General features: G+C 40.3%; 1 protein-coding gene across 3 annotated transcripts in view; it reads left to right on the top strand.

The window, feature by feature from the left end:
• The first annotated feature begins 2,847 nt into the window (after positions 1 to 2,847).
• The window catches only part of PRR16 (proline rich 16), a 145,085-nt gene continuing 129,991 nt past the window's right edge, over positions 2,848 to 17,941 (top strand). For all 3 annotated transcript variants that reach the window (XR_004061518.1, XR_004061517.1, XM_030969393.1), the window contains exon 1: positions 2,848 to 3,079. Coding sequence is in view for 1 of the 3 variants with exons in the window: in XM_030969393.1 (XP_030825253.1) it covers positions 2,918 to 3,079 (162 nt within the window). In the remaining 2 variants the exon portion in view is untranslated. The remainder of the gene's footprint in view (positions 3,080 to 17,941) is intronic.

Here is a 17,941-nt window from a genome sequence, read left to right as displayed (position 1 = left end):
ACCTCACTAAGTATGTATTTAATGTGTTGTGTGGGTTTTTGGGTTCTTTTTTTCTCGAGTAAGTGTTCCTGGATTTCAAGTGTTAATGGAAAATCAGTGAACTGCACTTTGAATGTCATAAGATTTCTACTTTTTAAATAACTTTTGTCCCCAAAATTTCTTGGGGGACTTCTTGAGCATCCTCTGCGTCTCTTTAGTACCCTATAGAGGTCGACTTCTGGTAAGGAGTTACTCTTATTTTGCCTGATTAGCCAGTTTGGGTTTGGTGAAGGTATAGACAGAAAGACTATAAAAACAATAAACTGACAGCACATTAATAAATAACATTTTATGCAGAGACAGAAGAAAAAATAACTGAAATTACTGAGAGATAACTTTGCTGTGGGAAAGGACTTATTAGTTAACTAAGACATGGTTTGGCAAAGTATAGAATATTTTCCAAAGGCATTAAATTCCTTTAAAGACCAATAGGACAATAAATTTTATTCAGGACTTAGAAGCGCTGGCAGTATTCTTCAGGGCTAAGCAGTAGAAACTTGAATGTAGTGCCACTGTACAGTCCTGCACAGCACTTAGAAGAATGTCACTACAGAAGTGGAAGGATTGGGAAAGTGAACATGATTAATATCTTCAAAAGTTTGAGAAGTCTCCAAAGATGGTCACAGGCTTACAGGAATTGGATCACCACAGGATTACAGGTAAAGTCTTGTCATGACTTAAAACTAACTGATGATATAGAACAGGAATGGATTATTCCTTCTTAAAAAAATATTTAGCAGTGAGACATGGCAACACTTTATACAGAGACAATCTATGAAATGCTCAAATTACTGTGTCTGTAGCAAATCTGGTAGCAATTTTGTGACAATGATAATTATTTGTACAGTAAGAAAACTGCCCCTTATCTATTTAAGCCATGTTGTGTGTAGCCAGGTATACTGTCATACAGCAACCTTAACTTCTGTCACAAAATAGGCTTTTTTCTCTAATTATAAACTGGATGTGTGCTGGTTTCTGCATAGGTAATTCCACTGATAGCTTTTCATAAATGTTTTATTTTTTTCTGTTCATACAATACCCCTGAGGAATAATATTCAAACACATTAATTAAAACTTATTCAACAACTTGTGGGCTGCTTTCTTTCTAATTTAGTGGTGACTGCAGTTTGGAAATTCTGACTTAGCCAGCTTCAAAAATCATATGATGTTGTTGCTCATATAGAAACAGTTAAGTAAAAATAACCAGAGGGAATGATTTTAAAAGTCAGTGTTGGAAGAGCTTTCACTTGGTGAGAAGAAAAAGAAATCTCTCATTTGACTTGAGAGAAGTTGAGAGGAAAGACAGGGCCTCTTCTTGAACATGACCTCCTTGAAATTGTTAGAAACATCTTTGAGACACTTGGGGAAAAAATTAAACTCCATGCCCACTAACATTCATAATTTCAGCCAAATATCACAAATTTTATAGTGCCAAATGTGGAAAGATAATTACACTTTATCCTAGGCAGTAACAGGTGCTGTCAGGCCCTCTCTATTCATATCCCAGCCCCAGAATCTTCCCAGAGACAAACTGTTCGTCACCAACTGGGATTTTTACCACGTGCAGACACACTGCTCTGGGCAAGGTTGCTTTTCCTGTCCTGCTTTAGCTAGGTTAAAACATCTCAGGCTGCCAAAACTCTTAGAAACATTTACAACATCAAAGTCAGCTGCAGCCATGCAGGGTGATGTTCAAAGCAGGACTTGGCTGCATGCCCTCTTCTCGCTGTTCATAGCTAGTGGAAAATAGAAATACCTAAACCAACTCCTTTTCTCTTCTTTTGCAGTAAAATGGAAAACCACCAGAGATTAGTTATATCTTACAATCTCTTCATTTTGCTTCACAGATCCATCTCTGAGGAGTGGTAGGGGAAGGATGTGTTCAAAGCGGCACTGGCCAGTACTTCAGAGAAAGAGCCCCTTACAATATTCGTGAAAGATACTTTGGCTCATGTGCCTCATTTATTTCTATATGGTGTGATACACAACCTTTGCTTCCCAACCAGAACAGGGTCTACCGATCATTCTGTTTCTGCAGCACAGTTTATGCAGGTGAGTAGGGACATAAAAGTGCCTTTTACCGATTTGGTGACATTTACACAACACTGTCCTTCCATAGCTCATTCCTTAGTCCAAACCGAGCCATGTACACTCCAGACGCGCCAAATCGGTCACTCAACAGCACAGGGGTGTGAGTGCCAACCCTCCAATAATGACTTTTATCAGCAGAAACAGGCACTGCTGTTGTCTTCTTCAATGAGCCAGCTATGAAAAGTGTTTCCTTTTTGGGGGCTGTTTTGGCGGGTTTTGACGTTTTCCCCGTCAGAGCCGGTGCGACCCGTCCCGCTCCCGCCGACAGCGGCGGGGGGCTCCGGGGACAGGCAGCGCCGCGCACCCTCTGGGCGATACAGCACGGTGCTCTCACCCCCACGGGCCTTCGGGCGCCGAGGAGAGGGGAGAGCATCTCTTCCGAGGAAGCCGCCACGCCTCCGCCGCCCCCCAGCAGCCCGGGCGGTGGGCGCTCCTCCCCCGGCCCCCGCTGCCGCCCGGAGCCGGGGCCGGGCCGGGCCGGGCCGGGCCGGGGCGGGCCGGGCGCGGGCGGCGGCGCGGGCGGGGCGAGGCGCAGGCGCGGCGCACGGCGGGCTGCAGCCGGGCCCCCGCGCCGCTCCGGGAGCCGATGGCAGCTGCACAGCGCGGCCGCCCGGCGGAGCGCGGCGCGGCTCGGCGCCCCCAGCGCGGGATGCGCGGGCGGGCAGGCGGCGGTGGCGGCAGCGGCTGCGGCAGCTCCGGGAGCTGGAGGGACGGGGCCGGGCGGCCGGCGGCCGCCGCGCTCGCCTGACCTGCGTGCCCCGCTGGCCGCGCCGGGCTGCCCCGAAGGATGTCCGCCCAGTCCAAGGGGACCGCATCCTCCTCCTCGTCGCCGTCCGAGGGGCCGCCGGCAGCCTCCAAAACCAAGGTGAAGGAGCAGATCAAGATCATCGTGGAGGATTTGGAATTAGTCCTGGGGGACCTGAAAGATGTCGCCAAGGAACTTAAGGAGGTGAGAACGAAGGGCTGCGCGGTCGGATTCCCCGTCTGCCCCGTTTGGGGCAAGCGCCCCACCGCCCGCAGGCCGGGGTCCGGCTTCCCCCGGAGCTCTGCTGCCGCCCCCAGGCTCCTTTTACAGCTTCTTCACCGCGGGTCGAGCAACTGGTGTCCAGGCCGGGCACGGGGCAGCTCCCGGCCGTGCCCCGGGGCGGCGGCTGGGCATCACTGCGCTGCCCGCCGTCCCGGAGCGGGCTGGAGCCCCGCGCCCCGGGACCGCCCGTGCTCCCCACGACTGTGAGGCGGCCCTACTCGGGGACTTCCCACCTCAGGGCACCCCTCAGAGTTTTTATTTTTCCCGGGAGGAGCCTCTCCTGAGAGGTCTCTGCTGGACAACGGTGTTCAGGGGAGCTGCGGGACCCGCAGCAGTGCCCGATTCCGGGCTGAGCCGCGCTGGCGTCCCGGCGCTGGGAGAGGAGTCAGGAACGACCCCGCTGCCGCTCCAGCGAGTTTAAGTTTTGGGCTGCGCGGTGCAGCGGCGTGCTGGCCTCGAGCAGCAGCGGCAGCAGCAGCGGCAGCAGCAGCAGCCCCAGCAGCCCCAGCAGCCCCAGCAGCCCCAGCCCCGGCCCCGCTCGCACCTGCCCGGCGGTGAGCGCCGAGCAGCCGTGATCCCGCACCCGCCGCCCTTGGCGCGGCGGCACCGGCGCGGCGGAGACTGCCTCAGCCGCTGCAGCCTGCTTCACCGGGAGCTCAGCGCCCTGCTTATCGGCCCTATCTGGCAAGATTGCCTTCGCAATCTCTCTTTTGCTGGTGGCGGGTGTCATCTCCTCTAGGTTAATCTGCAGGCAGAGTGCGATTACCGCGGGCATGTTCATGAGCAGGGAAATGGAGTAGCTGAAGGAAAAGAATTTGGCTGTCCTTTTGGAGATTTCCTCTTTATCTTGATTTTGCTACACAACTGGTCGACAGATGGTTGGATTATGCACCGAAATTCAAGTCCAGAATCTCTGTGTATTGCTATATAATCCTATATTTGACATGTATAATAGGCTTCGGTTTTTTGCCATCATATATTAGTTTTCTATTTTAACAACATTGTCAACAAGTTTCTTTCAACAGTCTTTTGCCATCTGAGGCAGTCTGAAATTCACCCAATGCTTTGTATAATGTTGAAAGATATATAAACACACGGCTCACTAATCACAGCTGTTAGGCTCTTTTTTCGCTCGCAATTCCAGGTTCCTCCTTTTTTCTTTTTAATATAGCTATAATTTCTCTTTTTCTTAATGTTCTGCTGTCTATACTTTGTAATTTTTGAGGTATTTTGAAATAGAAATAAACAATATTTATAAAGCAGCTCTTTAAACGTTTCTAAGACCAATAGCGTAAGCTGGCTTCTGTTGCTGCAGAAGCACATTTTCAGGACCTGGAAAGGATGTAATGTGTTCTGTCCCGTGAATGTAAATCGTTGCCTGCACGTAGTCAGTCCTAGCTTTCTTCTAGTGAGCAAACAGGATCGCTGTAAGTGGAGATCGTATATCATCATTTACTGTGGCATGTTTTATCTAAGCAAACTTGTCTGTTCTGGTTGACTGCATCTGTAAAAGAGAACCGGATTCACCTCTGCTTGATAGGAAAATCTGTAGAGAAATGGAGCTGTAACTCTGTTAAATACTGTGTACCTGTTGAAGGGTGCAAGGATTGCCAATAGCATCTGTTTTGAGAAAATGAAGGTGTTTTTATAGAAAGGATAGTTAAATCTTGTTTCTGACTACACATGAGATTTTTAGTAATGCTTTTCACCAAATATGCCTTACAGAGATGGTAGCTCTGATACTCCAACTTCTATGAGTTGCATACATATACATCTGCTTCATTTGTGTAACATTTATTTTGGAAAGTCTGCAATAGTTTGCCATCTGAGTGCCTTTAGTTTGTCTTCCTTTATAGGATGGGCTAAATCTGCACAACAACTCTTGACATAACTGCGTTGACTCACTTATGTAAAAGTGAGTTAATTGGTGATAGTATAAGCGGATAACCAGTCTCTTTCTCAGGTAGTTTGTAGGTGTTAGGAAGGAATGATAGGGTCTTTGTTAAAGCTTACAGGAAGTTAGTCTATAGTCAGTTTTGGCGTATTACACATAGAAATATGACTGTGCTTCATTTAGGTTCCCTACTGTAGGACCAGTCAAAATGAGAAATAGAGGATGTAAGTTCACACTTTCCACTTTCACTGCAAATTCTGTATTTCTGGAAATGGTGTTGCTGCCTTTTTTTTTTTTCCCCCCAGGGTGTTTGCTGCAGCCCAGCTGTTGAGCTGCAACCTTTTCTGTTACTTTTTTTCTTTTTTTTTTTTTTTTAATGAGTAATATTGTATACTGGAAACAGCATTTCATTTTTTTAATTACTATTTAAAAAGTTTTCAATTCTGCTACAGTGGTAGAGCATGGAAGTTTTTTAGCCCTTTTTTGTGTAGTTCCGGTAATATTAATTTAGTTGTGGTGTAGAAAATACAATGTTACTGTAACTTTTTTGTTTACATAATTTACATAATTTTTAAAACACTTTCTTTTCTCTTCATGCCTACGTATTTGTTACCTTTAAATATAAATTATGATTATTCTTAATGGAGCACTTAAGTTATTATGATAGACTTCATGACTGCCTTTCAGTCTTCTATTTCAAGATTCATAGAATACTGTCAAAATGAAACACCATTTTGTTGCTTCCAAATGAACTGCTCTGTAGCAGTAAGTAGCATGGCTGTACAGCATTTATGTTTTACTACATTTAGCTTGCTGTGCTTCACTTGCATTAATATATTTGCATCTGCCCTTTGTTCTGAATCTTTTTCTGATTGGTTCTTTAACACTTTTTTATGTTTTTAAAAAGAGGAGATTGAGGGTGAGTAGAGGATGGCATGTTAAACCCAGGTGGGCAAACCATGAAGTTTATAAATATTCTCTAGAAACATGTGACTAAATCATGCAGATTAAAACAAATACATTTTAAGAATTACTGTGTCTCAGAAGTGAAACATCCCTTTCTTCCTTCCCTCTCTCCCCCTTATTTATTGTTCTGGTCTGATTAGGCTAAGGTAACCACAGAAGATTTAGGATGGAGCAGGGGGGTGACTGGGAGGCATGGAAGGATGGAGCAGTGCTTAGTCCAGAGTCTGAGTGGTGTATGGCTAGCCTTCTCTAGAGTGCTGTTAATTTAGGAGAGGCTTGGATGGACCCTTTTGTCTCCTTGTGTGGGTGTGTAGCAACAATGGAATGTAGTTTTGCGTTGAAAAATGGATTTGAAATGGTTTAAGTTGCTGTTATTTAATGGATATTCCAAAGAAAAATCAAAAGAGTGCTGGAGGATTGAGTAACACTTTCTATTCCTTTAGTCCAGACTATTTCAAAATTAAGTTGGAGGAGCCTTAAGCTTTGGTTGTCCTCCAGAGGATTGAATGAAAGACCTTTTTCACTGGAGTTTGTAGAGAAAAATGGTTATTTGGTCTTTTTTTGGAACTGATACTTATCTCTCTGGTACCTAAGTAATGCACTATTGGAAAACAAAAGATACGTGCTAATTAAACTGTTGTAGAATGCATTATGTAGCCCTCTGATTACTTTGGAAGAGATTGTAGGGGATGTACATGTACACCTGTGAACAGCAGGGCAGAGAGGTTTATATAACCTTAGAATGATAATATAATTTTTAAACCTTCCTTGCATTCACATTTTATGGTAATGTTACACATTTCTGTAGTCTTGTGCTTTTTTTCATGAAGGAAATACTTAACTAAATAATTTGATAAATACTTTTTGTAATAATAAAAATTCATCTTGCAGAACAAATTCCTGGAAGTTATGTGTGAGGCATTTGCATAGCTTTTAATTGGCTAAGTATGCTCCAACCTTTTATCGAAAGGAAGCAGCTGTGTAGCTATTGCCAGTGTTTAGAATACTCCAAAATGGAGGTGCAGAAGAAACAGAAGCCTTCACAGGCATTGCAAGTACACCATCCAGTCATTTGAATCTACCTCCTGCTTTGAATCCTGTGAAAATGTCTTGCTGACAGAATGAGTACATAACCTTCTGTCATCTAACTGATGTGTTTATTTTCTTTATAGATATGATCTATATAATTTCAGCATTACTTAATAAATAAATATTTTCTAAGTGATGATGAGACTAGCAGATATCAACCCTCTCCCCCAAAACACCATGACAAAGTTTGTTACAGGATAAACGACCTGATTCCATAAGCAGGCCACTCTTCACTCTCTTAAGTGAAGGATGGTCATGTGTTCTGTGGTTTTAATTTCTGGATCAGGACTGCAGAAGTGTATTACAATTTCAACTGCCAGTTTTTTCCATTCTATTTCTGGTTTTGTGTTCCGATAACTGTCCAGATGGCAGAAGGTACTTCAAGTTCTTGCCTGTTAAGACAGAAACTAGGAGGTGTCAGGTCCACCAACAGGGCTGGAGCAGCAATACTCAATACTCAACTGCAAAAAAAATCACGTATGAGTATCTCTGATGTGCAGGCAGTGAAGGCACCAATATAAAAGTGTTTTGGGTTCACATTGCTGCATGAAGATGAGGTGGGGACTTACTACAGCATAGGTACAGGAAATACTATATGGAAAACTGAGGATAGGTAGAAAAATAGCAAAACATTTTAATCCATTCCTTCTTCTCCTGCCTCTTTGGATTCTATCCAGGTGTCGAGGACCTGCCACTCTTTTTTGCAAGGTAGTGGCAGTTGGAGCTTTTTGTGCATATGCGTTCCTGCCATTAGAAATCCAGTTAAATGCAGATGCCCTACTTATACCTGGATGAGAGATGCAGGCCCTCTTAACGGTGTTCCTTCTGGAGTCTTTTCTTCCGTGCATGCACTGGCTGCGTATGCAGATCCTGGTCAGTAAGGTGTGTGAGGGACTGAAGCTTTTTTGTAAATTTTTTTGCTGTGGCTGTGATTGGGATCCAGTTCATGTACCAGGATCAAGGTGTTGCATGAATAAAGGCAGTTGCCATTCCAAAATTTGCTAATCTCTCAAAGATTAACAGATTTTTTTTCTTATTATTGCACTTATTCCTTTGTGCCTGATACAGTCATGTACTGTACCTGGATGTTTGACTGCAGAGTATGATTCATTATGTGAGAGAAGTACTGCACAGCAACTTTATTGTGATCTGTGCAGAGGTCCAAAGAGGGCCATAAATAGTCATTGCAGATAACTGTATTGTATTTTTTCTTTCCATTTATTTCTTGTGGTCTGTGAAGCATTTATACAGTTGTAGACAATAAAACCTGCAATGAACTAAGATAAAACTCTTACGTTAGTAGTGTCAATTAAACTAATGGAGCTAAATGGTAACTGTGAACCTTGAAAAACCCCATGTGTTGAGGTGGTATATATGCTGATGCATGGCAGGGCGAGGTTGCTCCACATCTTGATTTGTAACCATGTCTACCAAGAATCAGTAATTGTATTGTGTAACCCCATGAAAAGAATACCTGTACAGAATTGCTTATTGATATCAAGATACTTGACAGAGGGAATTGACACTGCTAATTTGTGCTACCTATTTTATGTTTAAACTCATGTTAGCTACTTCATTCCTTATATGTAGTACTGAACTCTTGACAGCAATGTGTATTGTGCAGTCTGGAGGTAAATAGAGCATATATAAATTCAGTTTTCAAATAAAAACAGTACCTCAGTGGAAATATGTATGTTTTTGTAAAATTTGAATTTCACACAGTCCGTGCACTGCTGACTGTGATACAGGAAACAGAAATAGCGAGGCACAAACTTCAGTCTGTTGCAGTTGGATTTTTTCCATTGACTTTGGAAGGAAGAAAACTAAATTTGAATGATGAAAATTAATTTTGGGTTGCATAATTTGTATTTAAACTTCAAAACTTAGAGAATTTAGTTGGTGCTACACATGTGTACGAGTGCATTGTGCGACATCAGTGACTTGGTTCAACAGCATCATTGACGCTTTGAAGATTTTTGACGTTTTCTTCTGGCAATGATACAATGTTTCTGTTCGCATTACTCACCTTGGACAAAGTTCTGGAATACTCCTCCAACTTCCAGTAAAAAAATTCCAGCCAAATTACTTCATATGTTGTACACATGTGTTGTGTACAACTAATTAGTACCACTCTTGGGAGAACTGTGGGAGAGGTGCAGATGTTGTCCCTGAGTTTAGAGTGGTTTCCCACAGTGCCTGTTTCACAATACCTTTGTGAATGAGCATCACTATTCTCTTCCAATTTTCCTTCCTTTTAGAGTTGCAAAATATTCATGGCTCATAGTCTTCTCTTAATGTTACAATTGTTCTTTGAAATGCTCGTGAGAAAAACTAAATGTTCAGTAACCTCACAGGGCTGTGTGTATCTTTTGCAGATTTCTCCCTTTTCTTTTTCTTGCTTCAGCAGAGGTTGCTGAAGGGGGTCTAATTTGCAAATGGACTGCTTGCTTTCCCACATAGCCTGTGCCTGACAGCCATGCAGATTACTGCTAACCTAGTTACCTATATGTAGACAGGGCTTTATTTTTCTTTAGTAATAGTTGGGCTTTTTGCTTGCTTGTTTGTTGTTTGGTTTTTTTTAATAGACGCAGCAAGTTGCAGTTAATGTACATTGTTTTCTCGATGAGTAAAATGCTACCTCTTATTTAGGTAAGAAATGTGTGATAAAGGACTACAGCCTATGCATACCTCCTAATTACAGCACCTGTCCATCTCTACACAAAATTGACTGGTCATTCTTGGTGCTGTGACCTGCAGTGCTTCAAAATGCCACTTATTACTGTACCCAGGGGAAGAAGAAAAGCAGACCCGGTAGAAAGGCTGAGAAAATCCTCCAGCAGATCTCTCCCTACAGCTTCCCTCTGTCAGGGTGTGTGTGTTGGATGAGAATATATAGTGTACTTTTTCATCAAAGTTGCAGCAATAAGTAGTTGTGTACTTCTCACTGCCTGTGATCCAAAGACAGATTTTATTAAATTTCAGACAGAATAATAAACAACAGATCTGCAGCATATCTCCCTATATGAATATAACGGGTGTATACACCAAGGGCTTGGAGCTGGTGTTTGAGGGTGCAGCCACTGGAGCCTCCCGTGTCATGTTAGGCAGTGATGATTGGAAGGAAGGGCTGCAGCCCCTTCTGTTATAGGAGTGCTACTGCTCTCATAACATCTCTACACTAAACTGATGTATGCTTTTCCTCACCTTCAAATGAAATTGTCCAGGCAAACACAACGTAATTATTCAAGTTTGTGAACAATTCAGATTAATTTTGCCTGTCTGCTTAATTTTCACTTTCATTTTCACTCTGCTAATCTCATAGTAATCCTTCCATTCCTCTGAGGCTCTTTGTTTTCTTTTCCTAGTCCTTTTCCTCTTTCTCCCTCCTAACAGGTGGGAGAAATTGTAGGGGTGTTATTGTAGGGGTGTTATTGTAGGACTGCTAGGAGCATCATCTGTCTGTGTTCCTAAACATTAGAGTGCTTGTCTCTCCACTCTCGAAAGTTGACGCACGAAAGTCAATATCAGAGTTTCAAGATAGTCCTAAAATTTTCCAGTGACTCTGACATTTATCTTAGAATCTAAGTTGTTCTCCTCTCGCATCTTCTGTGTCTACTTGGAGATTCTTATGTGTAGGCTCATTGTTAGTAATTGTTTTTAGTTCAGTTTCTAATCTAATGTAGATTGAAAGCTGTTTTTTGGATTCAAGTTAACTGGTTGTTATTACAGCTGCAAAAGCCAACTATGATAGATTCTTTTAACATTGTTTTCTAAAGTTTGCTTGATCTTTTCTCAAAATACTACATAACTGTTCTCTTAAATAAATGATTTTCAGTTACCAGTTAAACTGTATTCTTTGCATGGTTTTGCTGAGGATTGCTGAGATGCTTTGAATGAGGTAAGTTCATCATAGCAGATGGTTTCTGCTAGTGCTAAGTTTTTTCTGTGATATCTAGGGTGGTCCAGTCTAGAATTATTTGGCTTTCAATGCTTATAGGTAATTTTATGGCATGTTTTAAGATTCAGTAAAACTATGGCATTTGGATTAAGAAATAACCTGTGTATGAACACACTGTTTAGATAGCTTATTAAGACTAGAAAATTATACAGTTATATCTACCTCTGCTGAAGTAATAACTTTCTGTTCCTTGAAATCAAAATACAGGTGCTGGGATGAACCTGAAAGACTTAGAGAAAACTGTTTTTTGACCAGTCTGGGATGTTCCTGCTCAAGCAAAAGAAGGAGGAGATTATGATTGTTATTATTTCTTGTTCCCTGTTGACAGTTGATTTGCATGTGCTTGTTTTTCAGTTGGTGATTATTTGATTCTGTCTACTAAAGAAAAAAATCATAAAAAAAGAATGCTGGAATTGTAAGGACTTAAGTTGTATCCAAACACTTATTTATTTTGTTTAGATGCCTTAAATCTTAGCAAGCAGAATATTTTCTGATGTGATACAGCTTTGATTTTGATAGAGCTGTGCCATCTTGTATTAGCTTGGCTGTTGTCCTTAAGCAGTGCCAGTCATTCCAGACACTTAATGTATATGTTTGTGTGCAAAATTGGTGTTTTGGATTCACATACCTAATTTTAGGAGAAATCAGTACCCCAGTATTTGTATAGACAGTAATGTGTTATAATTGCAATGATAAAGTTCCCATTCTTTTATTTAAGCCTGAAATTCATGTCGTACAAAAGAATTGTAGTCTAAGATTGATTAAAGCTATGCATACATAGAAATTTTACATTTAATATGAGGTAACCTATGGAAATGCTATTTAAAAAATCTAAAAATACCTTCTACATTTTAAAAGTTCTTAATGGTAGTTTTGAAACTTTCTGTTCAATAATGAATCTTTTCTGAGTGTTTATGGCTAGATTGCAAGTAGGAGAGGTATAAGCGTCATAGAAGAAAACAGACTGTATTTCAATGAATGACAGCTGTGTACTATTTCTAGGAGATGAGCACTTGGCAGGCATCATGAATATCTACTTCAAGTTTCTAACGAATGAGAAAAAATTATATCAGCTCTATCAAAGTCAGAGTTTATTCAGTGTACATCATTATAGGAACAGAAGCTACTTTATGATAATTTCAACAGAATATTAGACTTACCTAGTTATTTTTCCCATAATCTGGTAGTCTTCTAAAAGATTTTTTCTGGTTTAGAATAAAAACTGTTTCTGAATTTGTATGTTCAACAGAAATTAGTCAATCAGAGGCATAAAACAGGGTACTAAGATAAAAATTTAATGAATAAGCCTCTTTATTCTTTCTTTGGGAAAATGTAAGTAAGGTTGATGTGATGCTTTGTATTATGGAGTCAAATGTAGTTAATAATAATCTGTTATGAAGAAAGGAAAATCTCGTAGGTCTTGTGAATAATTTGCTAAATGTGTAATGGGCTTTTGTTTAAGTTTCACAGCTTTTGACAGTGACATCTCATGTTTTAGGAGTGATGCCCTGGTGTTGTGTGACAGCTTTTTAAATGGCTTTTGGTTTTTTCATCACAATCTTTTGGACGAGTGGCAAGGCCCAGAGCGAATTTGGAACATTGTTGATCCTTAATTTTCTAAAAATCAAGTTTTTATTTAATAACAGCTTGTTTTGTACAGGCAGAGTACTTCTGCCATGTTCATCTTTTATTTTTCAGTTTAATTTACTAATCAAGAATGAGGCATCATTTTTGTCATTCTGAATTATAGATATGATAAGTCTTCCTTAAATGCATGATTTCTTGTATCTGTTAAATAAATGCTGATACATTGCAATTAAATCTTGATCAAGTGGATTTTATAATTTTGAATGTCTATTTTGAACATATTAAATTGTTTCCTTGCTTTTGGTGCTGTAACCATAGGCATGCAACATTTCTATAGAATTCTTCCTTGAAGAATGTAGTATTAAGCTGGTAACCTGTGTGGCTAGGAGAGACAACATTGCTTTCTCCTGGTTTGTGCTGTAACAGGTGTGTAGGTCTTTAAGGCTTTCTTCCAATGGAGGAGGTATTTTATGAGACTTCACATGCTTCTTCCTGCAGATTGCCATTTAATGCCTACAGGAAGTTTAGTACTTTGTTTTTGTGAAACTGTTTGATCTAGGCCAGTAATTCCATTGGAGAAACAAATAAATAATGACAAATAAATAACAATACTGAGGTTGTTGCAGTTTCTTTTTGCTAATGTTGCCGCTCAGCTCTGGTAGCTCTTGAATATTTTTTAATTTAGTTGTTCATGTATGTTGGTACCTTAGTAAAGAATTTTTATTTTTTTTAATTTCTTTGGTAGATTCTTTCCATATTTGATGAAAAAGAGCTTTTCTAGCTCTGTTTTGCTTGAGTTGTTCTTCAGAGGAATGTGTACAATACTATAGGTGAGATCTAATCAGAACTTTGCTGGAACTGTATTTTGCTAGATTCTGACATTTCATTTCTATTTGGTGAGAAATTGCCCTCTGGCAGCCATTCCATGATGAAACCCCTGCAAAGAGCTCTATGAATTTCTTGACTTCCAGTCTGTAGCACAAAGATACTTAGTTTCTCCTCATGGTTATGATAATGCACAAAGGGAATTTTATCCCACTTCTAAAGTATCTGAGAGACTTATTTCATGCCTTGTGTATTGTCTATTAGGTCTCCTGCATCAGCAAATTTGCTGAGAGCATTTGCAACTTTTGTGATATGATAATTAATAAAAATAGTGTATGACATCAGCCAAAGTCTGGTTAAGGAGTTTCATTACTGTTCCTTCATGACCCAAGTCTACTGCTTGTTGCATATCTAGAAAACAAATTAACTCTAAAGTGATCAGCAATCCATCTGGACTTCTCTTTTCAGGTATTGTGTACTTAAATTGTAGACTGTTTTGCTGCTATACAATATGAAGAAATATAAGGTTTTATCCATTGAAGATGAGAGCAGACAAAATTAAGGAGAGGGTGTTCTCTAAAGCCATAGAAAAGCATCTCTGTTCTTCAGCATCTCCTTCTACCTAGACTTAGTAAAGCCTTTGACACTGTCACCCACAGCATTTTCCTGGAGAAACTGGCTTCTCCAGGAGTGTAGTGGGTGTACTAATTGAAGGGTAAAAAACTGGCTGGATGGCTGGGCCGGGGGAGTGGTGGTGAATGGAATTACTGATGGCCCATCACCAGTTGAGTTCCTCAGGTCTCAGTGATGGGGCCGGTCTATTTAATGGCTTCTGTCAACATCTGTATTTTTTAAATGCAAGGCCTCTTTATGTCTAAGGCTTTAAAATTGTTTATTTATTTCCATCTAAATGTGTTAATCTGCTGTTACTGTATGCCAGGGTTTCTATGATTACTTTTTTTACAGGGTCTGAAATGGTCTGTGTGTGTATAATCTTTTATTGAAGCAGGATTTGAGAAGGATTTGTCTGCTTTCACCTCAGGAATACTTGTATATTACCATTAGCAGTGCTAATGTTGCAGGTGTTAATGGACATATTTGGAGCTGGGAAATGCCAGTACCAGTGAATGAGTACTTTACTGGACAATGAAGTAGATTCTGTGGGCTAGATTCAAAGACTTCTAATTACCAAGCATTTTTGTGAAAGAATGATTACAGTCCTGTAGTGTTGTTAAATTACTGTTCCACCAATATATATTAGAGAAGTTGAGCTTGCAAGGAGATGAATTGAAAAGGCAAGAAAAAAGTGAAGGAAACATGCTGGTCTACAGAATCTGAGCAGTGTCTGTATGGTCTGGCAATGAAATCTGAAATGTCAGGACTACAACCTCAGAAGGATTTTCACGAAGTTTATCCTTGCTATTTTTATTTTTTTTTACTGCTTCCTGTAAAAACTTGCTTTCCATAATCATGAATTGCCACTTATTTTCATGAAGGAGTATGCCCACTTTTTTTCGTCTATTATTAGTGGTAGTCGTCTATTATTATTTATAGGCCTATGTTTCTATTTCTTTTGGGATTCTTTTGTCAAAATTTTGTTTTTTGGATATTCAAATGTCACATTCTCTTGTATATTGCATCATTAGGAAAGCATATATTGTGGTTCTGAATTTTCTCTGTTTTTTCATACCATGATTATTTTCCAAAAGCATCTTTCAAAATGACTTTTTCTATTTTGCCTCTCCTTTCTCCCTCCATGTTAGAGTAAATGCTACTTACAAGACTTAAATTCTGCCCTTATTCTAAGATAAAGTAATGGTTCTAAACATTAGGTGTCCTGTCCTGTTTTGTTTTGTGGCAACACCTTAATACTCTGATGGGGACAGTTAACTTTCACAAGGTTCCCTGTCTTCCTGGAGGGTTAGGTTTCATTTTGTGTGAAACTATGGCCATAGAGTAGCACCCTGTTGGGACTAGAGTTTCCTATCCAATAATTTTTCCCCTATTTCTGCTCTCTCCTTTATTTCAGGCTCTGGGAAATGTTATATCAGCATACTCCATTAAAAGTAAGAGTAGTAGTAGTTGAATACAGCAATTTAAGTGGTGTTCTTCTGTGAGGGAGTCACATTAAGAATTTGTCTCTGCATGTTGGCATAAACCTACTCTATCTGTGAAGTAAAATAGTGTCGGAAGGACAAATTTGCTATAGAAGACTGTATGTTGATGTCAAAGGAGCATTGTCCAGAATGGCTGGATACATTTACAAATGCACAAAATCCCATTCTGGAGTTTACTTGGTTTTGTTAATATTTTTTTTTGCTTTGAAGACAAATGTAATGTTATAGAAAGTGTAACACATCGCTAGCTGCCAGATGCTTCCCATTATAAAATACCACCTTCAGTTATTTTGTTAAGGTCAAATAGTTCAAACAGAATTTTTCAATGCTGAGTTCTGTATCGTGCTGTTATTATTTTTTGAAAAGCCCCCTTTCTTTTAGACTAAGTAGCTGATCTACTTCAGAGCAATAAGCCTGGGAAAACGTCATGGTTTTGATCATGCTTGTCATCTTCATGCTTGAAAGCTTTCCCCCCACCCCCAACCCCCTGCTGCTTCCTTTCTGTACTCTAGCAAAGAAGTCTAGCCTTTGCTAGAGTGTAGTTTTTTGATCACAGAAGCCTGTCTGACGTGACCAGGGGATGTAAATGTTCCCTCTGAGCTGCTGTAACAAGATTCTTTTTTGTCTCCTTCTCCCCTGAGTAAGCCATGCTACTATGGTAGGCTGTGTTGGTGGAGAGATGCATACCTCCAGTGAAAGGAGAAGGTTGAAGATAAACTGGGCTTAAGATATTGTGGTGCACCTAAATTGTAAGTACAGTTTGCCTTTCATAAGGAAAGGTTGTCATAGAGGAGTGGAAAATGACTGGAATTGAGATACCAATATAAGAGTAAAGTTGTGACCAGAGGTGTACATGTTAGATAGCTCTGGGAAGAAGAGAAGTCTGACTGGAAATTTGAGAGTTTTGAATGGAAGTCATGTACTGAAGTCCCTTTTCTTCAGAGTGCTGAATTAAAAGACTCCCAGTGTGATGGTTGTCACAAGGGTTTTCAATTGAGGGAAGAGACGAGAAGGTTGACTCCATTATCAGAAGGCTTGATTTATTATTTTATGATATATATATACTACATTATAACTATACTACAAAGAAAAAGCAGGAGAGCTTTTCAGAAGCTTGCTAAGCTAAGAATAGAAAAGTAAAGAATGATAACACACAAGCTGGCCCCAACCCAGAGTGAGAGCCAGCTCTGCTGTGAGTGGTCACTGAACCAAAACATCCGCACCAGACCAATCACAGATCCACCTGTTGCATTCCACAGCAGCAGATAACCTATTGTTTACATTTGTTTCTGAGGCCACAGCTTCTCAGAAGGAAAAAATCCTAAAGAAAGGATTTTAGTGAAAGGGATGTATGTGACATCCCAGTGTCCTAGATTTTCTTGGACCTTGACCTATGAGTGAAACCCTTTAGTAAAAGGTGCCTCAGTCTTTCAGATCCCTCATATCATGAGTGTCAGTTCTCTTGTTTCATTGTGTACCAGTGGTCTTATGGCAATCTACATGACACAACTATCAGTGCAGTATCAATTGATTGAATTGGTCTTTTCCTCTATTTTGGTTTGCATTTTAAACTAGGAGATGCAACATAAGCTTAGGTTATGTATTCTAAAAATGGTTTCTTAATTAGTTTTGATGGAGTTTTCAGTTGCATTCCCGTAGCTGTTTTGTGTAAGCCTGCCTTACTCAGTGTATTATGTGATGGTTTGTGTTAGTAATTAGCTGTGTGATACTATGCCACTATATTATTTGATATGATAGCCCTGCCTTATACATAGCATGACATTCAGGGCTTTTCTGAACGAAGAATTAATTCTCTATTGGTGTTTTCTGTGGAAAATGTCACTGTGGTGCTGGAAACTCTCATAAATATTTGATGAGTTTGTTTTCATAATACATTTATGAGGTGAGGGGGTTTTATCTCCCGTTCACAGATATAAGACTGGAGGGTAGCAAATACAAATCAGTAAACACCTTATTTTTCTGTGTATTAAGGACTTTATGGATCTCCTTACTTTAGCTGAAGTGGGTTTATCATTGACAAATCAGAAAATCAGAAACACACATCTGCAAGATAGGTGCAATTTTGATGTCAGTTACATCCTATGGTACCACCAAGCTGTATGACAGAGGCAGGGGTAGGATCAGTATATTTTTGAAACTTATTGAATTGGTTACTGGATCTTCCTCCTGCCACCTTTTAGGTATTTTTAAAAGTCTCTTTTGCTTTTGTATCTTCCAAAACAATAATTCAGAGCTCTCTTACAAAAAGATATTGCTTTAGTCTCAGGCCAGCTTGACTTTTGGTGTTCAGTCACGTTGGTCTTAGTTGAAAGTCCTAAGTCTGGACC

The sequence above is a fragment of the Camarhynchus parvulus genome, chromosome Z (genome assembly GCF_901933205.1).
Source record: "Camarhynchus parvulus chromosome Z, STF_HiC, whole genome shotgun sequence".
Classification (NCBI taxonomy): Eukaryota; Metazoa; Chordata; class Aves; order Passeriformes; family Thraupidae; genus Camarhynchus; species Camarhynchus parvulus.
This window is presented reverse-complemented; position numbering and strand designations above follow the sequence as displayed.